The sequence below is a fragment of the Chiloscyllium punctatum genome, chromosome 15 (genome assembly GCF_047496795.1).
Source record: "Chiloscyllium punctatum isolate Juve2018m chromosome 15, sChiPun1.3, whole genome shotgun sequence".
Lineage (NCBI taxonomy): Eukaryota > Metazoa > Chordata > Chondrichthyes > Orectolobiformes > Hemiscylliidae > Chiloscyllium > Chiloscyllium punctatum.
In genome coordinates this window covers 62,683,921-62,709,442 of record NC_092753.1, presented here as the reverse complement: position 1 = coordinate 62,709,442, position 25,522 = coordinate 62,683,921, and the positions used below count along the sequence as shown (strand labels likewise).

General features: G+C 43.0%; 1 protein-coding gene across 1 annotated transcript in view; it reads right to left on the bottom strand.

Annotated features, from left to right (window-relative positions):
• Positions 1-25,522, bottom strand: part of LOC140486319 (syntaxin-binding protein 5-like) — a 549,610-nt gene that overhangs the window by 364,853 nt on the left and 159,235 nt on the right. The window contains exon 4 of the mRNA XM_072585292.1: positions 25,114-25,214. Coding sequence (XP_072441393.1) covers positions 25,114-25,214 — 101 coding nt within the window. The remainder of the gene's footprint in view (positions 1-25,113; positions 25,215-25,522) is intronic.

Genomic DNA, 25,522 nt, shown 5'->3' with positions numbered 1-25,522 from the left:
TCCAGGAGGCAGTCACACCCTTAGTTTAGGTAAACTAAATATGTATAAGGTATGACTCTAACCAGCAGAGTGTTTGCCCCCGATATCCGTTGATTCCAGTTTTGCCCGGGTCCTCAATACCACATTTGATCAAATGTGGCCTTGATGTCAAGGGCTGTCACTCTCACCTCACCTCTAGAATTCAACTCTTCTGTCCATGTTTGAACCAAGACAGCAATGAGGTCAGGAGCTGAGTGGCCCTGGCAGAATCCAAACTGGGCGACATTGAGCAGGATATAGCTGAGCAGGTGCTGCTTGATAGCAATGTGATGACACTTTCCATCACTTTACTGATGATCCTGAGGAAACTGATGTGGCAATAACTGGCTGGGTTGGATTTGTTCTGCTTTTTGTGTATAAGACATACCTGTACAGTTTTTCACTTTGTTGGGTAGATGCCAGTGTTGTAATTGTATTGGAACAGCTTGGCTAGGGGGAGCAGTAAGTTCTGCAGCACAAGTCTTCAGTGCTACTGTTGGAATGTTGTCAGGACTCACAGCCTTTGCAGTATCCAGTGTCTCCAACCAATTCTTGATATGGGGCATGTATCGAATTGACGGAAGACTGGTATCTGGGATGGTGGGAAGAAGGCTGATGGCATTTTTGGTTGAAGGTTGCTGTGAATTCTTCAGCATGATCTTTTGAACTGATGTGTTGGGCTATTCCATCATTGAGGATGGGGATAATTGTGCAGCTTTCTCCTCCAACGAGTTGTTTCAATTTCCAACACCAATCATGATTGGATGCAGCAGGATTGCAGAGCTTAGATCTGATCTGTTGACTATGGGATTGTTTAGTTCTATCTATCACTTGCTGCTTATGTTATTGTCATAGATGTGAAGGTGCCGGTGTTGGTCTGGGGTGGACAAAGTTAAAAATCACACAATACCAGGTTATAGTCTAACAATTCTATTTGGAAGTAGATAGCTACTTAACTGATGAAGGAGCAGTGCTCTGAAGGCTAGTACTTCCAAATAAACCTGTTGGACTATAACCTGGTGTTGTGTGATTTTTAACTATTGGCATAGATGTAGATATGAAAAATGTGTTGCTGGAAAAGCGCAGCAGGTCAGGCAGCATCAAAGGAGCAGGAGAATCGACGTTTCGGGCATAAGCCCTTCTTCACGAATGAGGAGGGTGTGCCAAGCATGCTAAGATAAATGGTAGGGAGGAGGGACTTGGGGGAGGGGCGTTGGGAATGCGATAGGTGGAAGGAGGTTAAGGTGAGGGTGATAGGCCAAAGAGGGGGTGGGGGCGGAGAGGTCTGTAAGAAGATTGCAGGTCAAGAAGGTGGTGTTGAGTCCGAGGGTTGGGACTGAGAAAAGGTGGGGGGAGGAGAAATGAGGAAGCTGGAGAAATCTGCATTCATCCCTTGTGGTTGGAGGGTTCCTAGGCGGAAGATGAGGTGCTCTTCCTCCAGGCGTCATGTTGTCATGGTCTGGCGATGGAGGAGGCCAAGGACCTGCATGTCCTTGGCGGAGTGGGAGGGGGAGTTAAAGTGTTCAGCCACGGGGCGGTTGGGTGAGTTGGTGCGGGTGTCCCAGAGGTGTTCTCTGAAACTTTCTGCAAGTAGGCGCCTGTCTCCCCAATGTATAGGAGGCCACATTGGGTGCAGCAGATGCAGTAAATGATGTGTGTGGAGGTGCAGGTGAGTTTGTGATGGATATGGAAGGATCCCTTGGGGCCTTGAAGGGAAGTGAGGGGGGAGGTGTTGGCGCAAGTTTTGAATTTCTTGCGGTTGCAGGGGAAGGTGCCGGGAGTGGAGGTTGGGTTGGTGGGGGGGTGGATCTGATGAGGGAGCCGCGGAGGGAGTGGTCCTTCCGGAATGCTGATAGGGAAGGGGAGGGAAATATATCCTTGGTGGTGGGGTCTGTTTGGAGGTGGCGGAAATGACGATGAATGATACAATGTATCTGGAGGTTGGTGGGGTGGTAGGTGAGGACAAGTGGGGTTCTGTCCTGGTGGCGATTGGAGGGGCGGGGTTCAAGGGCGGAGGAGTGGGAAGTGGAGGAGATGCGGTGGAGAGCATCGTCAACCACGTCTGAGGGGAAATTGCAGTCTTTGAAGAAGCAGGCCATCTGGGTTGTTCGGTATTGGAATTGGTCCTCCTGGGAGCAGATGCGGCGGAGGCGAAGGAATTGGGAATATGGGATGGCATTTTTACAGGGGACAGGGTGGGAGGAGGTGTAATCTAGGTAGCTGTGGGAGTCAGTCGGTTTATAGTAAACGTCCGTGTTGAGTCGGTCGTCTGAGATAGAAATGGAAGGTCTAAGAAGGGGAGGGAGGAGTCTGAGACGGTCCAGGTAAATTTGAGGTCGGGGTGGAAGGTGTTAGTAAAGTGGATGAACTGTTCAACCTCCTTGTGGGAGCACGAGGTAGCACCGATACAGTCATCGATGTAGTGGAGGAAAAGGTGGGGTGTGGTGCCAGTGTTGCTGTGGAAGATGGACTGTTCCACATATCCGACAAAGAGGCAAGAATAGCTGGGGCCCATGCGGGTGCCCATGGCTACTCCTTTGGTTTGGAGGAAGTGGGACGATTGGAAAGAGAAGTTGTTCAGAGTGAGGACCAGTTCAGTCAGTCGAAAGAGGGTGTCAGTGGAAGGGTACTGGTTGGTTCGGCGGGAAAGGAAGAAACGGAGGGCTTTGAGGCCTTCGTGTTGGGGGAATGAATGTGTATAGGGACTGGATGTCCATGGTGAAGATAAAGCGTTGGGGACCGGGGAAGCGAAAATCATGGAGAAGGTGGAGGGTGTGGGTGGTGTCCCGAACGTAGCTGGGGAGTTCTTGGACTAAGGAGGACAGGACCGGGTCGAGGTAGGCAGAGATGAGTTCGGTGGGGCAGGAGTAGGCTAAGACAATGGGTCGGCTGGGGCACTCGGGTTTGTAGATTTTGGGCAGGAGGTAGAAACGGGCGGTGCGGGGTTGTGGGACTATGAGGTTGGAGGCGGTGGATGGGAGATCCCCTGAGGTGATGAGGTTATGGATGGTCTGGGAGATGATGGTTTGGTGGTGGGAGGTGGGGTCATGGTAAAAGGGGCAGTAGGAGGAGGTGACCGCGAGCTGGCGTTTAGCCTCACTATGTAAAGATCGGTGCGCCAAACTACCACCGCGCCTCCCTTGTCTGCCAGTTAGATAGTGAGGTTGGGGTTGGAGCGGAGGGAGTGGAGGGCTGCACGTTGCGAGGGTGAGAGGTTGGAGTGGGTGAGAGGGGTGGACAGGTTGAGGCGGTCAAAGTCGTGGCGGCAGTTGGCTATGAAGAGATCAAGGGCGGGTAAGAGGCCAGCACGGGGTGTCCAGGTGGATGGGGTGTGTTGGAGGCGGGAGAAGGGGTTGTCAGAGGGTGGGCGGGAGTCCTGGTTGAAGAAGTAGGCGCATAGGCGAAGGCGGCGGAAGAATTGTTCGATGTCTCGCCGTGTGTTGAATTTGTTAATCCGGGAGCGTAGTGAGATGAAGGTGAGGTCTGCACCTCCACACACATCATTTACTGCATCCACTGCACCTGATGTGGCCTCCTATACATTGGGGAGACAGGCCGCCTACTTGCAGAACATTTCAGAGAACACCTCTGGGACACCCGCACCAACCAACCCAACCGCCCCGAGGCTGAACACTTTAACTCCCCCTCCCACTCCACCAAGGACATGCAGGTCCTTGGCCTCCTCCATCGCCAGACCATGACAACACGACGCCTGGAGGAAGAGCGCCTCATCTTCCGCCTAGGAACCCTCCAACCACAAGGGATGAATGCAGATTTCTCCAGCTTCCTCATTTCCCGTCCCCCCCACCTTTTCTCAGTCCCAACCCTCGGACTCAACACCGCCTTCTTGACCTGCAATCTTCTTCCCGACCTCTCCGCCCCCACCCCCTCTTCGGCCTATCACCCTCACCTTAACCTCCTTCCACCTATCGCATTCCCAACGCCCCTCCCCCAAGTCCCTCCTCCCTACCATTTATCTTAGCCTGCTTGGCACACCCTCCTCATTCGTGAAGAAGGGCTTATGCCCGAAACGTCGATTCTCCTGCTCCTTTGATGCTGCCTGACCTGCTGCGCTTTTCCAGCAACACATTTTTCAGGTCTGATCACCAGCATCTGCAGTCCTCATTTTCTCAGAAGTAGATCTGTTTGGTAGCTTTTTAGTTATGTGTGGTACTGCTTCTGCAGTCTCCATTGAACTAGGGTTAATCCCCTGGCTCGATGGTAATGGTTGAGTGGGGGAAATGTCAGACTGTGCTGAAGTGTAATTCTGCTGCTGTTGATGGCCCACAGCACCTCATGGATGTCCAGTCTTGAGTTGTTAGATCTGTTCAAAACTGTGTCATTTAGTATTGTGATAATGACACAGAAAATGATGGAGGGTATTCTCATTGTGAAGGCAGGACTTCGTCTCCTCAAGGGCTATGCAGTGGTCACTCTTGCCAATGCTGACATGGAGAGATGCATCTATGACTGGCAGATTAGTAAGGATGAGGTCAAGTATCTTTTCCTGTCATTAGTTCCCTAACTATCTCGTGCAGTTTGGCAGCTATGTCCTTTAGGACCCAACCAGCTCAATTAGTAATGCTGCTGCCAACTGAAATCCCCCACCCAGAGTACATTTTGTGCCCTTGCCACCCTCAGTGCTTCCTCCAAGTGTTCAGCATAAAGGAGTACTGATCCATCAGTAAGGTCAATTCCTGGAATGGTGGGACTATCTTACGCTGAAAGACTAGAGCGACTGGGCTTGTATACCCTTGAGTTTAGAAGACCGAGAGGGGATCTGATTGAGACATATAAGATTATTAAAGGATTGGACACTCTGGAGGCAGGAAACATGTTTCCGCTGATGGGTGAGTGCCCAACCAGAGGACACAGCTTAAAAATATGGGGTAGACCATTTAGGATAGAGATGAGGAGAAACTTCTTCACTCAGAAGTGGTGGCTGTGTGGAATGCTCTGCTCCAGAGGGCAGTGGAGGCCCATCTCTGGATTCATTTAAGAAAGAGTTGGAAAGAGCTCTCAAGGATAGTGGAGTCAAGGGTTATGGAGATAAGGCAGGAACAGGATACTGATTAAGGATGATCAACTATGATCATATTAAATGGTGGTGCAGGCTCGAAGGGCAGAATGGCCTACTCCTGCACCTATTGTCTATTGTCTATTATCAGCAAAGGGAGGATGGTACATGGTAATCAGCAGGAGGTTTCCTTGCCCATTTTTAACTTGAAGCCATGAGACTTCAAGGGGTCTCTCAGGGCAGCTCCCTCCCAACTGTGCAGCACTGTGCCGCCACTCCTGCGAGGTCTGTCCAATGGGAAAAGACATATCCAGGATAGTGGTGGTGCTTTCTGGGACATTATCATACTCATGGAATCATACGTTACAGACAGAGTCTGACTAGTCTGTGAGACAGTTCTCTCAATTTTCACAGTAACCCCCAGATGTTAGTAAGGAGATTAGTAATATAGATTGGAAAAATCAAATTGGTAGAGATGGCCATGAGGAAGAACTCATCGAATATATTCAGGACAATTTTCTTGAAAAATATCCGAGGGTTCAGGCTATTTTCATAGAATCCAAAGAATCCCTACAGTGAGAAAGCAAGCCATTCAGCCTATCGAGTCCATGCCAACCCTCTGAAGAACATCCCACACAGACCCAATTCCCTACTCTATCCCTGTAACCCTGCATTTCCCATGGCTAATCCACCTAGCCTGCACAGCCCTGGACACTATGGGCAATTTAGCAAGGTCAATCCACCTAACTTGCACATCTTTGGACTACGGAAGGAAACCCATGCAGACACAGGGTGAATATGCAAACTCCACACAGAGTCACCCAAGGGTAGGATTGAACCTGGGTTCTTGGTGCTGTTATTAGCAGTGCTAACCATTGAACCACCGTGCACTCCAGAGATGAATCATGGGGTGTTGGGGGTGATTCCTTCAAATTCCCTTTCCCCCAGTACCACAGAAGATACCATCCTCTGCTCAGCTCATGTGTTGTGACAGTCCAGACTCGGCATTTCTTTGATTGCACCATTCTGGTGTCACAGTGGCTTTGGGACAATGGAGGAACCTGGAATCTGTGCCTGTCCCCAGGAAACCAGTGGGTCCTTAGTGGCCCAACCAAACATATTTTGAATCTGGTAATGTGAAATGTGGCTGGTTTAATAAATGAACTCAGAGTAAAAGATCTCCTAGAGGACAAAATCCATAATAACATTCAGTTTGACAGTGAGAAACTTAGATCAGAAACAACTGTGCTAAATTTAAGACAGGTTAATTACATAGGAATAAGGGCAGAGTTGGCTGGAATGAACTGGGAAAGCAGTTCAGCAGAAAAGATGCTGAAGAATAATGGCAGACGTTTAAGAAAATAGTTCACTATTCACATAAAAGATATATCCCAGTGAGGAAGAAGGATTCTAGGAAGGGTAGTTAAAGATGACATCAAATTGAAAGATGAAAATAATTAGTGGCAAACCAAATGATTTGGAATGTTTTAAAAGCCAACTTTTAAAAGATGACCAATAAAAAGGGAGAAAATAAACAGGCTAAAATAGCAAGCATTATAAAAATGGACAATATGAACTTCTTTCAATATATAAAATGAAAGTGAGAGATGAAAGTGAACATATGAGGGTGGGGAAAAAAAATGGGGAGCCAGGAAATAACAATAAACACTTTGCAGCAATATCATGATGGAGGACATTAATAGCATTTGAAAAATACAAAATAATCAAGGGGCTAAAGGGGAAGTAAATAAAAAAAAACAGTACTGGGGAAATTAATGGGGTGAAAGGCCAATTAGACCCTGGACCTCATGTGTTGCATCCTAGGATTTTAAAAGAAAGTAGCTTCATGGATAGCGATGCCCCACTTGTAATCTTCTAAGAATCCTTAGATTTGGGATAGGTCCCAGAAGATTCAAGATCTGCCACTTGACAACCCTTATTTAAAAAAGGAGACAAAAACAGGTAACTATTGGCCAGTTAGCTGAACATCTATGATTGGGAAAGTGCTAGACTCTATTATAAAGGATGTAATAGGAGAGCATTTAGAAATATGCAATACAATCAGGTAGAGTCAGTATGGATCCATGAAAGGAAAACCATGCTTGACAAATACTGTACATTCAAATTACTCAGTGCAAGATGGCGGCGGAGTAACAGGGCTGCATGCAGGCTTTTGCCCGGGCCCATCTGCTCTCATCTGTTTTCCTTCTTTGTTTATTTTTGCTTCTGCTCTCTTCTTTCACTTTATTTTCCTTTCCTTTTGGTCTTTTTCTTTCTTCTTTTCTGTGGTGCTTTAGTCAGCAACCAGTGGCAGCAGCAACATGATTGTTCTCCTGGCATTTAGGGTCAGTGGCAGCAGCAGCAGAGTTGTTCTCCTAGAGTTCGGGGCCGGTGGCAGGCAGCAGGGATGTTCTCCTAGAGTTTGGGGCTGGTGACAGGCAGCAGCAGGGATGTTCTCCTGACAGTGGCTGTGGCAGTAATGTTCCTCAAGCAATCGAAGATGGCAGCATCAGCAGCAGCAGATTTTTTAAGATGGCAGCAGTAACAAGGCAACATCTCAGCTGAAGAGGGACTTGTGGCCAGGTTGCGAAGCCAGGGACTCTTGGTTGTGGGGTGAGTGTGGCTTCAGCGGCGTCACTAAAGTGGACCCAGAGCTGAAGAGGTGGTGCCTGAAGTGGGGCAACTCCTATATTGGTGGATCTGGCACAGGCAGCAGTGATGAAATGTGGGCCTTCCTTGAGGCTAAGTACTGGCATGGACTGGGTCAGAAAGACTGATATTCTGAACTTTTTATTTCTTTATTTTTCCAATTTATTTCCATGATCTCTAGTGCTGGACTATTTACTTTTTAACTTCTCTAATTTTTTTTTGTTTCCTAAGAATTTGATCTTAAGTACCTAGGTATTTTTGTACCTAAGATGGTGCAGTAAAGAGGCAACTGTAAACTTTTCACTATACTCATTTGTAACAATAAAGCTAATTCAGTTCAATTCAATTATTTTAAAAAGTACAAGCAGGTGTTATGGTCCAGAACAGACCACCTTCAAATATTTTGAGGAGATAGCCTAGGCCCTAATTTTTATCTTATTTAAAAGCAAGTGTAAGATACTGTGTTCCAGATGTAATTCGATTAGTTTCACTACTCCGCTCTAAGCAAAACACATCATATTCTTACCCTATAATTAAAATACAAACAAAAGAAAGAGGAATTTGTATAACTTTAACTCTATTAGAAAATGTAACAGAATAATAGATTATTAAAATACCCTGGTAGCAGATTGAGAAAATTCTGGGAGAGAGGGGTGAGTTTTGGCAGTTTCCACAGCAAACTTCAAAACCCCAATAGCTGCTGAAAGCTAAATTAAAATCCTAATTCTGTGACAGCCTGATTAAAATGTGCTTCTGTTATTCCAACTTTAAAAAAAGGCCTCGCAAGCTGTTTATTGGCTTCGAATAGACAGTTTGATACTTGTGTCTTAAAACCTCTCTTCAAAACAAATCAGGACAAAATACACCTCTTAAAGCCATAGTATTGTCACACAAGATAGATAACGTGCAGCATTATGTAGTATATTTGGATTTACAAAAGGCATTTTTTTAAAGGTATTGCATATAAGGCTACTTAATAAAGTAAGAATCCATTGTAAAAAAAAAATTAACAGGAGATTTAGAATTTCCTCAGTTCAGGTGATGGACTCTGAGCTGGCTGGGTCACAATCAGTGTGCTCCTGTTACAACTCAGGAGGAGAAGAGTTTCTAAGAGCCCATTGTATTGGGAGCAGCTTATTAGCATAAATGGAGGATTGGCTAACTAATAGAAGACAGAGTGTTGGGATAAAGGTGGCATTTTCAGGACGGCAATCTATAATTGGGTGGCACGGTGGCTCAGTGGTTAGCACTGCTGCCTCACAGAGCCAGGGGACCCAGGTTTGATTCCAGCCGCAGGTGACTGTCTATGTGGAACTTGTACACTTGCTCCATGTCTGTGTGGGTTTCCTTCCACAGTCCAAAGATCTGCAGGTTAGGTGGATTGGCTATGCTAAATTGCCCATAGTGTCCAGGGATGTGTAGGCTCGGTAGATTAGCCATGTGAAATGTGGGGTTACAGTGATAGGATAGTAAGGTTGGTCTTGGTGGAATGCTCTTTGGAGGTTTGGTGTGGACTCAATGGGCTGAATGAATAGAAATTCCATGATAATAAATGGAGTGCCACAGGGATCAGTGCTGAGACCACAATTATTAAAATATATATATTCTTGATTTGAATAAGTGAAATTAATGTACCATCACAAGTTTACAGAAGACACAAAATTAAGTGGGGGGGGGGGGGCAAGTAGTGAGGATGACACCAAGAGTCTGGAGGGGGAGATAGTGTGTACCCAATAACTTTGCAGAGAACATAATGTGGAAAAAAGTGAGATTATACACTTTGCCTCCAAAGCAATTGTATCCTTCTTTAAGTAACAGGGCCAAATCTATACGCAGTACTTCATATGTGGACTCAACAATACCTTGTGCTATTGCAACAGTACTTCCCTTTCCTTTTCCTTTGCAATAAATGTGAAATGAATGTCAGGCAACAATCCCAACAAGCACAGCAATCCTTCAACAATTCCTGACTGTTTAAAAACAGTTCTTTTCCCATTTGAGTCCACAATCAAAAATACAGAAATATAAAATGATAGTGTTTTACATTTGTTAGACCACCTTTGAACAGTTGTGATCCCCTTATCTGAGGAAAGGTAATCCAGAGAAGGTCATTAGGTTGATCTCAGGTAGGGAGGGATTTTCTTATGAGGTGATGTTGAACAGGTTGGACTTGTATTCATTGGAATTTAAACGAATGAGAGGAAACCTTTATTAAATATATATTATTAGAGGCCTTTACTGGGTAAATGCATATGGTTGTTTCCCCAGAGGGCAACTGGAGAACCAGAGAGCCCAAACCCAGAATAAGCAGTCACCAACATAAGACAGAAATGATGAGGAATCTCTTCTCTCAAAGGGTAGTAAATCTGAGGAATTCTTTGCTGTAGGTTATCAAGGATGAATTGTTGAACATATTCAAGTTGAGATACACAGACATTTTTATTCAGCAAGGGATTGAAAGAATATGGGGATATGGCAGCGAAGTGGAGTTGAGAATTATTAGATCAATTAAAATCTTGTTGAACAGCACAGCAGACTCAATGGGCTGAATCACCGACTTCTTACAGTCCTATGTCTTATAGTCATCTGGTCTAACAAATATTGAGTACTAAATTCTGCATAATTATTTCTGAGAGCCTATTTAACCTGATTAAAAGAAAAAGGACAAATGGAGCCTGTGAATTTTACACAAGAAACTCTATTGGATTACAACTGCATGCTTAAAAGTGATTGACTTCCAGAAATTTCAAATTTATGAAACAGATTTCCTCCCCTACAGAGCTTGTTGATACTCCCATCAAAATATTTTCTTGACTGATATTATTTAAATGTATTACTTGTGATGCTAATGACGGAATCTTATTTGCTGTGGTATGATGCCATCCACTGGGCATGCTGCCAACAAAATAGTGGTTCAACTATAGTTTTATCATTATGTGATTTGCAAATTCATACCTTGGCCACCATGCACATTTTGTGATGCAGTAAAATAGTTAAAATCATCAATCATTAAATTCTCAAGTACAGAAACATGATAGCTGACAAAATAAATCTATTTCATTTGCACAACTTGAATAAAAAAAAGTGGGACACGACCTTCAAAACTAGCTATTTAATTGATGTGGATACAATTTGACAACTTCTGTGAAACATGGTAATGATTAGTATTGCCATTTTATTTAAAACAAACCAACAAAACAGATTTATTAAAAATTCTCCAATGCCTCATTGCATTACATGGTTCTGCATACAAATAAGGCTTGTCTTATTTTGTTTCTAAGTTACTGCAATGACAAGGACATTTTATTACTTTGCTGCATGAATGCCATAATTCTATAAATACTGAATGTGATGTGGTACCTTCATTTGATTATCTTTTCTTTTACTGATAAGAATTTTAAAAGTAAAAATCTGAAAAATAAACATCTGTTGATCTGTTCACAAGAATAAACAAACCCTGTTGTGTGATATCACGTATTGTGACACATCACATAAATCAATTACAGCTTGGGTGGGTTTTTTTTCATTCATGGGTTGTTGGCTTCACTGGCTAGGCCAGCATTTAGTGCCCATCCAGTAGTCAAGTGAGAATCACATTGATGTGGGTCTGGAGTCATATGTAGGCCACACCAGGTAAGAATGGCAGTTCTTTCCCTAAAAGGCATTAGTGAACCAGATGGGTTTTGCCAACAATCAACAATGGCTTTTTGTGGTCACCATTAGACTTCTAATTCCAGATTTATTTTATTGAATTCAAATTCCACCATCTGCTGTGCAGGATTTGAACCCAGGTCACCAGAACGTTACGATGGTCTCTGAATTAATAGTCCAGCAATAATACCACTAGGCCACTGCCTTCCGTTAACTCTTGATATGGTTGTGAATATCTAGTTCAGCATTCATATCTTTAGAATATAACTTTTCACGTTATAAATTAAAGATTTAAACATTCACTGTCTCCAATACTCAGTAGCAGCAGATGCACTGTGGAAACACATCAAAGCTCCTTAGACAGCACCTTCTAAACCCAGAATTACATCTATGTAGAAGCAGATACATGGAAATAGAATTAAGAAACTGATATGCGCCCTATGTGAACGCAAATCAAAAAAGCCTGGTTTGAAGGTAAAACAATTAACTTGCATTACTGTTTAATAGAGACGTACAAAATAATACATGGCTTGGAAAAGGTGGATGCTAGGAAATTGTTTCCGTTAGACGAGGAGACTAGGACCCGTGGACACAGCCTTAGAATTAGAGGGGGTCATTTCAGAACAGAAATGCGGAGACATTTCTTCAGCCAGAGAGTGGTGGGCCTGTGGAATTCATTGCCACAGAGTGCAGTGGAAGCCGGGACGCTAAATGTCTTCAAGGCCGAGATTGATAGATTCTTGTTGTCTAGAGGAATTAAGGGCTACGGGGAGAACGCTGGTAAGTGGAGCTGAAATGCGCATCAGCCATGATTGAATGGCGGAGTGGACTCGATGGGCCGAATGGCCTTACTTCCACTCCTATGTCTTATGGTCTTATGGTCTTATACATGACACGTATGTTACATTGTCATGGAGATGGACTGCGGTACTGAGAAAGTTCCTTTGTTTAATTTACTTGGCTGTTTATCACAGATGTTTGCAGCTTTACACTTGTGAAAGCAGTAATCACCAAGTCGGTGAACAAAAAGGGCTTTTAAAAGAAAGTCACCATAGGACATGGGCATCACCGGCTGGCCAGCACTTATTGCAAGCTCCTAGTTGCCCTTGAGAAAGTGATAGTGAGCTGCCTTCTTGAACCGCTACAGTCCAATTGTTGTGGGTTGACCCAAAATGCTGTTAAGGAAGTAATTCCAGGATTTTGACCCATCAACAGCTACACATTTCCAAGTTGGGACGCTAAGTGGCTTGATGGGAAATTGCAGGTGGTGGTGTTCCCATGTATCTGCTGCCCTTTATCCTTCTACGTAGACATAATTGTAGGGTTGGAAAGTGCTTTCTAAGGAGCTTTGATGAATTTCTACAGTGCATCTGCTGCTACTGAGTATTAGTGGTGGAGGGAGTGAATGTTTGTGGATGTGGTACCAATCAAACAGGCTGCTTTATCCTTATGGTGTCAGGCTTCTCGAGTGTTGTTAGAGCTACACTTATCCAGGCTGGTGAGGAGCATTCCATCACACACCCAACTTGTGTCTTGTAGATGATGGACAAGCTTTGGGGAGTCATGAGGAGAGTTACTCGCTGCAGTATTCCTAGCATCTGACCTGCTCTTGTAACCACTACATTTATACAGCTAGTCCAGTTCAGTTTCTGGTTAATGCTAACCAGCAGGATGTTGATACTGGGGACTAAGTGATAGTAACACTATTAAATATCAAGTGGTTGTGGTTAGATCATCTGTTATTGGTGATAATAATTGTCTGACGTTGAATGCTACTTGTTACATTCCAGTCCAAGCTTGGATTTTGTCCAGGTCTTGCTGAATTTGAAGATACACTGCATCAATATCTGAGGAGTCATGAACAGTATGAACATTGTGCACTCATTCACACTTCAGACAATATAATGGATATATGACCACATGCGGTCATTCATGAAGCAGCTGAAGATATTTGGGCCTAGGTCACTATCGTGAGGAACTTCTGCAGGAAAGTCCTGGAACCGAGGTGACTGACCTCCAACAACCACAATGATCTTCCTATGTGCCAGATAAAACTGCAACCAGCAAGAGGTTTCCCAGATTCCCACTGACTCTCATTTTGCTAGGGACGCTAGAAATCACATTTGATCGAATGAGACCTTGATGTCAAGATATGTTTGAACCAGGATTGTAATGAGGACAGGAACAGAGTGGAGAAAGTGAGGACTGCAGATGCTGGAGATCAGATCTGAAAATGTGTTGCTGGAAAAGCGCAGCAGATCAGGCAGCATCCAAGGAACAGGGGAATCGACGATTCGGGCATCAGCCCTTCTTCAGGATTCCCGAAACGTCGATTCTCCTGTTCCTTGGATGCTGCCTGACCTGCTGCGCTTTTCCAGCAACACATTTTCAGCCCAGGAACAGAATGGCCCTAGCAAAACCCAAACTGAATGTCAGTGAGCAGTAACTATATTTAAATGTTAGCCAGGTCTATATCTTAAACAGAGAAATAAACAAGATTTATCATTTACCATTTGGAGTGCAGTTGGGGGTTCAAGATAACTTTGGAATTTGAGGATTTACCTCGCTTGGAGCTATGAAAAGAAATCTACTGTAATCCTCATAGTGAAAAGCAGCAGTTAAATGCAGTGAAGCTCAAGTTTGAGCTCAGATGTTCATAGTCATGAGGTTTTGAAAATAATTCTGATAATCTTTTAGCCGAAGTGTAATGCAAGGGTCACCATGAAATTTCATACTTGTGGAGAAATCAAAGTGAATTCTGGAGAGCTGTGAAAAATCACTGGTAACAGGAAATTTGAGTAAATTATCAGGAGTCAAGTAAGTAGCTAAAGATTTTCTGGAGGGGCTATCATAAGGAGCAAAAGGGCAGTTCAGTTGAGAATTGTGGCTCAGTTATATGACTGTGTTTAAACAATTTCTTTGAGAAAACATGCAAGTACTTGCCTAAGGCAATAAACTTTATTTTACTCAGGCCTTCAACAACATTGGAAATGGAAAGAAATTTGGGAAAATATGGTAACAACGAAAAAAGATCAGGTACATGATGTGGAGAAAAATTGTCCGACTTTTCTCTCAAGATCAAAGCAGCGAGATCTGAACCTTACTAACAAATGACTCCTCTTTAGTTTCATGCACTTGCATCTCATTAATAATGTTTGATCCCAGTTGATGTTATTATTAGATAAGTGGAGTGCCACAAGGATCGGTGCTGGGTCCTCTACTTTTCATCATTTATATAAATGATTTGGATGCAAGCATAAGAGGTATAGATAGTAAGTTTGCAGATGACACCAAAATTGGAGGAGTAGTGGACAGTGAAGAAGGTTACCTCAGATTACAACAGGATCTTGACCAGATGGGCCAATGGGCTGAGAAATGGCAGATGGAGTTCAATTCAGGTAAATGCGAGGTGCTGCATTTTTAGAAAGCAAAACTTAGCAGGACTTATACACTTAATGGTAAGGTCCTAGGGAGTGTTGCTGAAAAAAGAGACCTTGAAGTGCAGGTTCATAGCTCCTTGAAAGTGGAGTTGCAGGTGGATAGGATAGTGAAGAAGGCGTTTGGTATGCTTTCCTTTATTGGTCAGAATTTTGAGTACAGGAGTTGGGAGGTCATGTTGCGACTGTACAGGACATTGGTTAGGCCTCTGTTGGAATATTGCGTGCAATTCTGGTCTCCTTTCTATTGGAAAGACGTTGTGAAACTTGAGAGGGTTCGGAAATGATTTACAAGGATGTTGCCAGGGTTGGAGGATTTGAGCTATAGGAAGAGGTTGAACAGGCTGGGGCTGTTTTCCCTGTAGCGTCGAAGGCTGAGGAGTGACCTTATAGAGGTTTACAAAATCATGAGGGGCATGGATAGGATAAATAGACAAAGTCTTTTCCCTGGGGTCGGGGAGTCCAGAACTAGAGGGCATAGGTTTAGGGTGAGAGGGGAAAGATATAAAAGAGACCTATGGGGCAACTTTTTCACACAGAGGGTGGTACGTGTATGGAATGAGCTGCCAGAGGAAGTGGTGGAAGCTAGTACAATTGCAACATTTAAAAGGCATTTGGTTGGGTATATGAATAGGAAGAGTTTGGAGGGATATGGGCCGGGTGCTGGCAGGTGGGACTAGATTGGGTTGAGATATCTTGTTGGCATGGATGGGTTGGATTGAAGGATCTGTTTCCATGCTGTACATCTCTATGACTCTAAGTCAGAATCCAGATTAAAATCTGGCTTGACGATCACTTCGTAAAATTTATTGAGATGGTCTTTCACTAAAATACAAGAACACAAACTGCTGACTTGGTTTCATCATAGAACTACTATTAATAATAAAAAGAGTTTGGAACACATTGCAATAATACGATCTTACCTATTCCAACACCATCATGTTACAGTACTTAAATAGCCAGAGAGAGTTTGTGTCTCTACCAAATCTAGGTTTAACTTAACTGTTTTTTTTAAATTCCTGGTCTTGAGAATCTGGTAAATTCTTCCAAGATTACTCACACAACCAAGCTTACATTTTTTTCAACTTCCAATAAATCTTTCAGGGTTCTAACCAACCACTTCTTGCCTGGAACTTTTAAGCTGAAACCCTTACACAAAGGAACCTATTTTCTAACAGCTCGAAGCAATCACCTTTCTTTAGGAGCAACTGTCTCACATATCTAACTTGTACCAGACACTCTGTGAACTGGCAAGCAAAAGCTTTCCAAGTTGTAGATTTTTCCCCAAGCAAAAAAATTCCTGATTTGTCTAAACTGAAAGCAAGTTACTATTTCTCAATATTTACTCTGGCCACTCATAAAAGTGTCTCAATGCAAACAGGAACTCACTCTCTCATATTACAAACCATGGCTCCAGAAACACTGACAAGCTAACCACTGAAACCCCCAAGCACATAGATCAAAATATACATGCCACTAGATCAAAATCCAAACTCTAAAGTAAATGATATTTACAAGTACATAAATTACACACCTACATTAAGTGGCTAAATTCACTTTATTTCTTCATAGTTCCCCATTCTCCCCTTTCTCAGTGAGAAACTTTGACATAAAAATCAAAGCAATTACTTGGTGCCATAGCTTTCTGCTTGCTTCTTTGGGCTTTCATCAAGCTGCATGACCACCACCATTTCCTTGCATGCTCCAAGGACACAATCCTTTTCCAACTTCCTCCACAGAACTGGATATTGGAAACCATGGCTGTTCTCAGACCAACTCACACACCACTTCAGCACTTCAGGATTTCACTTTGAAAATCATGGGATACTTATGCCTTATATGCTTCTGCCAGTTCATTTTGCTCACAGGGACACATATGCATCTCATGCGTCTGCATAGGATACCTCTGATGTTTATTAGCTTTCTTTCCTTACATTCACATTCTGCTGACTCTAAGGTTGCCAGTGTTTTAATGACATGCATTACCTTTCAGCACATTAGCTCTTCAATCCTAACATAGGATTCTAACCTGTCTGGCTTGCATTGCTGTTTAGCGCAGGCAGAGATGTAGAGAACCTGTCACTGCTCTGAGTACTAACAATCAAAGGAGTTGATATGATTCATATTTGCTGTTTAGTGCCAAGTTATGTCAATATCATGCCTATAACACGTGCCATCAGTTTTTGTGGTAAACACGTTGCATGTGTTTCAGGCCAAAATTCAAAGGGTACAAGCCCTTAGTAAAGGGGTACTAAAATCAGTTAGGGGGTGCAGCCAAATTCCATCAAGGAGCTTGTCTGATCTCACTCCAGGTGTTTGGTCACAGTGAGTTAAGTAAATAAAGGCAAAATACTGATTTTGGAAATCTGTAATAAGAAAAAACGTGCTTCAGAAAATAACAAGTCTGGCAGAATTTGTTAGGAGTTAACATTTTGAGTCCAGTTGATGAGTACTACAACATTTCAGAGTTCACATAGATTGGCACATTGAGATGAAATACTTGACCACCTTGTAGGACTGCATTTATTCTGAGAGATTTAGCACATTGTGTAATTTTGCTCAGCAGACCAATGGGCCAAGAGGGAGAGTGGAGTGCGAATTTCCCGTTGTTAACCTCCCAGTGTGACAGTCGTTCCCCTTGATTGACAGTGTGCTCTCTTATAAAGTTGAAAGACAGGATTGAATTGAATTTATTGTCACGTGTACTGATACACAGTGAAAATCTTTGTCTTGCAAGCAATATAGGCAGATCACACTGTTAAGTAGCACAGATAAGAAAATAACAGGTAAACAGTGGCAAAAAACAAAAACACAGGTACAGATGAACGTTAAAACTTTGTGAGTCCATTCAGTATTCTAACAGCAGTAGGGTAGAAACTATTGCGAAACCGACTGGTACGTGTGTTCAGGCTTCGGTACCTTCTCCCCAGTGGTAGAGGTTATAGAAAAACATTGTCAAGGTGGGATGGATCATTCAGAATATTGGCGGTCTTTCCTTGACAGTGGGCCTGGTAGTTGGATTCTATAAATGAAAGGTTGCCCTTTGTGATTGTCTGGGTTGAGTTCACCTCTCTCTGTAACTGTCTCCGATGTTGAATGGTACAGTTGCCGTACCAGGTAGTGATACATCCAGACAGAATGCTCTCAATGGCGCACCTATAAAATGTTGGCAAGGGCATTTGCCGTCATGCCAAATTTCCTCAGCTGCCTGAGGAAGAAGAGACGTTGTTGGGCCTTTGTGACCAGTGCGTCCACATGAAGAGTCCACAAAAGCTTGTTGTGGATGACCACTTCTAGGAGCTTGACATTCTCCACTTGTTTCACCTCAGTGCTGTTCATGTGTGTGTGTGTGTGGGGTCGGGGGGGGGGGGGGGGGGCGGGAATGAGTAACATCCTGCCAAAAGTCAATAAGCCAACTTCCTTGGTTTTGCTGGCATTTACTGCTAGGCTGTTCAGAGTGCACCATTTTTCCAGGTCTTCCGCCTCCCATCTGTAGTCTGTTTGTCACCATCTGAGATTCGACTGACTATGTCATCAGTGAACCTGTAAATGGCATTAGTCTGATATTTGGCGATGCAGTCTTAGGTATACATTGAGTACAGTATGGGGTTGAGTACGCACCCCTGGGGGGCTCCAGTGTTGAGTATTAGTGAAGATGAAATATTGTCCCCAATCTTCACTGATTGTGGCCTGTAGATCAGGAAACTGGGGATCCAATTGCAGAGAGTGGGGCTTAGTCCGAGATCACTAAGTTTAGTAATCAGTCTCGATGAGATAATAGTGTTGAAGGCTGAACTGTAGTCAATGAGTAGGATTCTTACGTAATTGTTCTTGGTGTCAAGATGTTCTATGGAGAATGAATGGCAAGTGATATGGCATCTGACATGGATCTGTTGGTCCGATCGGCAAATTGGAGTGGGTCAAGAGTAGTGGGGAGGCTGGAGTTGATTAATGCCATGACCAGCCTTTCAAAGCACTTCATGGCCACTAACAATAATGTGTTTAATCACAACAGATTCCATCCTTTCACTCATTGGGTGGATATAATAATGGATGAGCTGTCCTCAGCAGCCCCTTATCTAACCCCTTCACCTTGCTTGTAGCCTCAGTAATGTCAAAATTAGAGTGCAATGTCTTGGCTGCAAGCATCAACGTGATGGTTCAAAAATCCCTGATATATGATGGCTATCTGCAAGCCAAACAGTTGGTTTCTCACGTGGTACAAGTATTGTTTGTCCATTACTTCTTTTATTTGGAATACCTACAAAGCTGCTAATGTATCAAAAGGTGTGACTTCATGAGGTTCAACAGCTACAAAAATAATAGAACACATGATAAAAAGTGTCAGTGATCACATATTTGCACCACCACCTGTGGAGTGACCGGTCACCTCTGGAATATTCTGAGAGGAAGATTCTGGGGAGCCTGTGTGTGGCTCTCTCTTTGATCCGGTGCCACTGACATTGCCCTGTTTCCCTAAGAAGAAGGGGCATTTGGAGTGGGGTTGAGATCTTTTGTTCCCCTCTAATCTTGAGTACCAACAGCTATAGAAATGGGGCGGAAGTTTGTGTACATTTCCAGTAGACACTGTGTGCAGAACCTGAGTCTCCATGGTAGTAGCCAACTTGTTAATGGCAACAGCCAGATGGACACAGGCAGAAACCATCAAGAAACTGATAATGTTGATGGACACACCATCCTTCAATCCAGTTTATCAATGCCTTTGAAAAACCTGTCTGCTATTGCTAAGTCTCTGGTGAATTTTGATGACATCAGTCACGCACTCATCAGATCATGCTCCCAAGTCTAATCTAGAAGGAGAACCCACCTGTACTGCCTTTAATTTTTCCTGCTGCTGTGTCCTTAGAGGTCAGCACATGGCAGAAACACCTGGAACTAGAGATCAACATATCTGCACACCGAATAGCACGTGGCTGTAGAGCTTAGAAGGAATTTTGGAACCCAATGAGGTGGAAGTCTCTGAGTTGGTGAATGGTGTAGGAGAAAGCCTTGTCTGTGTATCCTCTGAGGGTTGAATAGCTTCTTCCTTAGTGCTAGAGATTGGACACTCACAGGTCTCCTTATTGTTTTAAGCCACTGGAGCCAACTAGCACCTGCATAAAAGAGAGGGAATTACAGGAAGAAAGGCGTGAAGTTTGTTCAGGATAAGAATGAGTTTGCACTGTGTTAATGGGAAGAAGCACAGTTCAATGAAACTCATTAGTTGGTTGAACACTGGGGTCTTGGCACTCCTACAAGTGTTCCCCTTGTTTCATGATAAAGTCCTGCATTTTTCTTCATATAGGCTGAGCACCATAATGTCTGCCACCCCACCTCTTACCTGGACTGTGACAGATTTGTTTCCCTGTGATACCACAAAGGAAGTTTTCAGTATGATGGAAATGGATGGGAGAGACAATGATAGTGATGCAGGGGCAGATGAAGAGGTTAGGTGTCCTGAGAGCGTGAGTAGGAAGTACAGAGGTCAGAAAGGGTTGGTAGTTTTAAAAGATAAATTAGGTAACAGCCTTTGAGGTGGCACGCTGCATGTAGTAGTAAAAGGTGTAGTCTATGATTCTTGGTAAGGTATGTGCAATAGAAGAATCAAAGTGAGCCACTTCAGCCCCGAATATTGGGGAGCAAGGAGAAAATGGTAGCACTTATCCATGCAGAGCACAGAATGTCATTAACCTTCTTATGGCATTGGAGGGCATTACTTTTCACTCTAGAAACATCACTGACCCTGATGGCATATCCATTCTGGCTGACTGCATCTCGTGACATGGCCTCCTTTGGGAGTGTGAAGGAAAATTAATTTCCTCTCCTTCCCTTTTTTCACCATCCCATCCACCAAGACCTCCAAATTCCTGTCAAAGAAATAGAGTGTAGGTTCCTTTTCCGCATTATTTCTTCCAAGTATGGTTATGTAGGATCACAGAGTAATGCCCAGTGTCAGGCTTGCAACATCTGAAGTTAAGTATGCCATCAATGGCGTGAAGGTCACAAAGTTCTGGCAGCAGCACGCACCTTTACATTTCTGTCATACGATTGTGAGAGCTGGGTGCCAAAGCGACCAGTTGCATAATTAATAAATGGAAGACGGAACAATCGAGTGAAAAACATTGATATGGGTCATTACGACTGCCTGTCATGAATCTGAGAATGACACTTCATCAAAACATGGAAAAATTAAGCCACTTTTGTTTATTTGGTAACATTTTCTTTACTTGTTTCTTGTGTAATAGAATTATTGTTTAACCATGAAAACTTCAGGTGCAATTTGTTTCAGTTAGTTAATCAGTGGGTGTCCAAGTTTCTCTTTAAACGTTAGCAATTTCTGGAATTGTGACAACACGCATCAGCATTTTGTAAAGTCTGACATGCTATTAGCCAGTCAATCAAAATATCTGAATGACATTGCAAAACTGCATTACTGCGCAGTTGCTTCATTCTGAACAATAGTGACTTTCATAGCTCCTTCATTGAAGAGAAATATTCCAAGGTCTTTTACAGAGAATAAAGTATTGTGATGTATGGTGAGAGAATAAAAAGTTTTTTTTAATATGATAGGCTTTTAAAAAAGGCTTCTCCAAGAAAGAAAAGAAGTACAGGATCAGAAGATATTTAGAAAACAACTTGCTTCACTTGTAAATCCAAGAGAATAGGACAAGTGGAACATGTGAAGTTTAGGCTGAATGGTATGGGACTACGGCTGTGGAACATATAAAAAAATAAATTAGGCCTATTAATATGGCATCTGACCTCTACAACTTGCTCAGCCTGTTGATAAGATCATGGCTCATCTGGTTGTAGCCACAACTCAACATTCCAACCTATCCCAATAATCTCTGACTCTTTCTTTTAAATCAAGATGTGAACATATGAGCAGTTGCAAAAACTGTTAAGCAACTATAATGGGGAGCTTTAATTATCAAATAGGCACTGTGATTGTAGTACTATAAAGGGCAGAGAGAAGCAAGAGTACCTAATGTGTGTTCAGAAAAATATTCTGCAATAGTATGTTTCTAGTCTGGTGTGAAAGGGGGCACTGCTGGACTTAATTCATGGGAATTATGTAGGCCAAGTAGATTAGAGCTGATCTTTGGAAAAATTCTGACAAATTGTCAATTTCAGGGATTTTCATGGACAGTTACCCTTCAGGAGCTCCAGCAACCTTTCCCTCCTAATTTCAAATACTAGTCTCATTAGGTATCACCATGCCCCCATGGCATTGCTTTCACAGTAATCTTGTGCTCAGCAGTGGCAATATGCACCATGTTCTGATGCATTAACTGGAAGCTTGTCCTTCAGTGCAAAGCAGCCTAGCAGCAGCATGGCAATGAAAGGCAACGGTAAGCTTTAAAATGCTATGGTGATGTGCTGAACTGTATTATAATTAAGTCCCAAATAGGCAATGGTGATGTGGTAACGCTGGTTGTTTGCCAAGGACAAACATGATCACTGCCTATGAGGTGTTGGAGAATGCTGGCTAAGCTGGAGGCCAGGAGAAGATGCCTTTGAGCTGTACCCTCAAGGTACCCATTCAGACTTTCATGTCAGGAATTGTCACAATCTATCTTTTCAGCACTGTCTGGAAAAGGAGCAATCTGCATGGAAATGAGATGTGATTAGGTAGCAATAAGATATTCATGCAAATAGATCCCTCACCATCATAATGTAAATTCTCATCCAGCCTTAAAAACTTGGTGGAAAATCTCACTTTTTTCTCATGATATCTCATTCATCTGACATCTCCATATTTTCCCTACTGTTTCACTAATAGTCTATTGTTAAGGAAGACCCTGGGAAATTTCAGCTCTTAGTGTCACTTGGAGAACAGTCCAGAGACCATAATAGTGAATCAAAACATTTCGGGTGAATATGGAACAGAGCATTAAATAATCTAGGGTAAGAGTAATGAACTGAAGAAAAGCCAAATTCAATGGGGTCAAAATGGATCTCTGCTGAATAAACTGGAGCCAATGATTACAAAGGAGGAGAAAATGAGGACTGCAGATGCTGGAGATCAGAGCTGAAAATGTGTTGCTGGAAAAGTGCAGAAGGTCAGGCAGTATCCAAGGAGCAGGAGATTCCTGAAGAAGGGCTCATGCCCGAAACGTCGATTCTCCTGCTCCTTGGATGCTGCCTGACCTGCTGCGCTTTTCCAGCAACACATTTTCACCAATGATTACAAAACAAAGATTGCTGAACACTGGGCCACCTACAAATATGAGACAGCTTGGGAACAGTCAGGCTGTATTCCCTCAAAAGGAAAAGGTAGGACAAACAAGTCCAGAGCTTGCTGGAGGATAGGAGAGGTATAAATTAAGAAAAAGAAAACAAGTGTGTATGGTTGATGTCAGGTTGAAAATACAATTCAGAACAAGGCTGAACATGGAAGGTTCAAAGGGAAGATGAGAAAGCAAAATGGGGGAGCAAAGAGGGAGTCTGAAAAGAGACTGGCAGCCAAAATAAAAGGGAACATCAACATCTTCTGTCGGCTTATAAATAGGCAGAGAGTGGTAAAAGAAGGAATAGAGCCAACTAGGATCAAAAATGAGATTTACACATGGATGCAAGGGCAAAGCTGAGGTGATGAATGAATATTTTACATCTGTCTTCACCAAGGAAGAAGCAGTTCTGCAGGCCACAGAGAAGGACGAGACAATGCAGACACCTAGAAGAGTTTACATTTGATAAGATGTAACCATTGGATAGACAGTTGTCTTAAAACTAATAAGGCACTGAGATTAGTTGAAATACATCCAGTGACATTGAGAAAATCAAGAGTGAAATTACAGAGATGTGGCCATAATTTGTGAGTCATCCTCAGATTCAGCAATGATGTCAGAAGACTGGATAATTGTCCAGTAATTATTGGTCAACCAATTTAACGACAGTGGTGGGAATACTTCTAGAAACCAAAGGCCGGATTTTCTGATGGTTTGACAGTCGTTATTCCAGCATTGATGGGAGTTGCGTATGAAAACTGTACAGAATCCTCATCCTACCAGAATATGAAAGAATTGCCAGGGAAATGTAAGGTTCTGCTGGACAAGCTCTCAACAGCTGGAACCTTAAAAGCGTTCATTTAAATCTGAGAATTCAGAGAAGTCCAATGAAATTACGTAATAGTTACTCAGGCAACCACCTCCATTCCACTCCTGCTGCTGGATCAAACCAGACTAGATGCCCTCTGTAGCCAGACTGGACTGGACCAGACACACATCCTTCCACTGCTAGACCTGACTCCAACCCCTCCACAGGACGATTGGACTTGACACCCCACTCTCTACTGCCAAAGCTGACAGATCCCAAGACAACACCTACCCTTTCCTCCACCCTAGCAGACCCAACTTCTCCAACCCACTCTAACCTACCCTAAACACTGCATCTATTTATGTACGCCCCTCACTCCCTGGCACTCTACCCTCTTGGTGCCCTACTCCCTTCCGTGCTAGCTTACCCATCTGGCAAGCTGCCTACTACACAGTGGCACCCTCCTTGACAGGCACTCTACTCCCTACTCATCCTATGTCCAATTTACCTGCGCCCCAGCTGGCATTAGACTTACTTATCACACTCTAACTTCACGTTTACCTTAGTTACTTACTGTTTGGCAGCAGCTGTCAAAGTGTCTGGACCTCTAAAGTTCAGAATATGGCAGTTGACTGCTTTGAAAAGGGATGTGGTGTCACTTCCCCAGACAGCTCTGAACTATGAAATAACTGTCAGAATGGAAGTAAGGCTCTGCATTTATGAAAACGTCCACATCAGAATCTTCTCTTAGAAATACAAAGCTCCCTATTTTCTTTATCAAAAAATGCACTACTGTTATTTTTGATGTCAAGGAACAACAATGTCAAGGAAACAATACAATAGTTGATAGTGTTCATAAGCTATGGCAGAGTGGGAATCCTGCTCTTTATGATTATCTAAGAATCCCGCTGCAAATTGTATAGTTTGCATGGCAGCAAATGTATAAACATTCAACAGTAATATTCTTCGTGATTATATTACCCTGCAACACTCACTGCCTAGTCTTACATGGAGAATAGCCACTTGATCAATGTATTGAAGGACTCAGACTACACTGCTCCGATTCACCTCCATGTGAGGAAAAAAAATCAGCAGAAATACATAGACTTACAAGTAAGGAGTAAATAGACTGCTGGTTAAAGAGAAATAATTGATATGTTGACCTTGGAATGTGAAGAAAATACATAGGCAGGTGAATATGATTGCCTCAATAACCAGAAACAAGATACATTTGTACATCGTATGATAAAGATTTTCTTGTCACACTACTTCAGAAAAGAATCAACATGAATGACTTTTTACCGCTCTCGATTGAATTTCAGTGAGTGAAGGATTGCTGGACGCTTTTGGCGGAGGTTCCATAAATGAAGTGTGTCATCTGCGCAAGCACTTACTAAAGCTCCCTGCAGAGATATGAAAAAAGAAATTAGATGAATGTTCAAATTATCCTCATACTCCATAAGATAAAACAGTCCAGTTGCATGGAGAAACTGAAGAAACTATAGAACACAGACCATAAGAATTGATTGATGTCAAATCATGAAGGAAAGCATAAATATGGAGAAACTACTTTGAGTGACAGAGAAATCATTAACCACGGGATAGTAGGTAATTGCAAAAAAGTGAGAAATAACAAGAAAATCCAATTCCATTTTATACAGCAGGTGTGATCTGGAATGTACTGGTTGAAAGGGTCATGGGAGCAGATTTA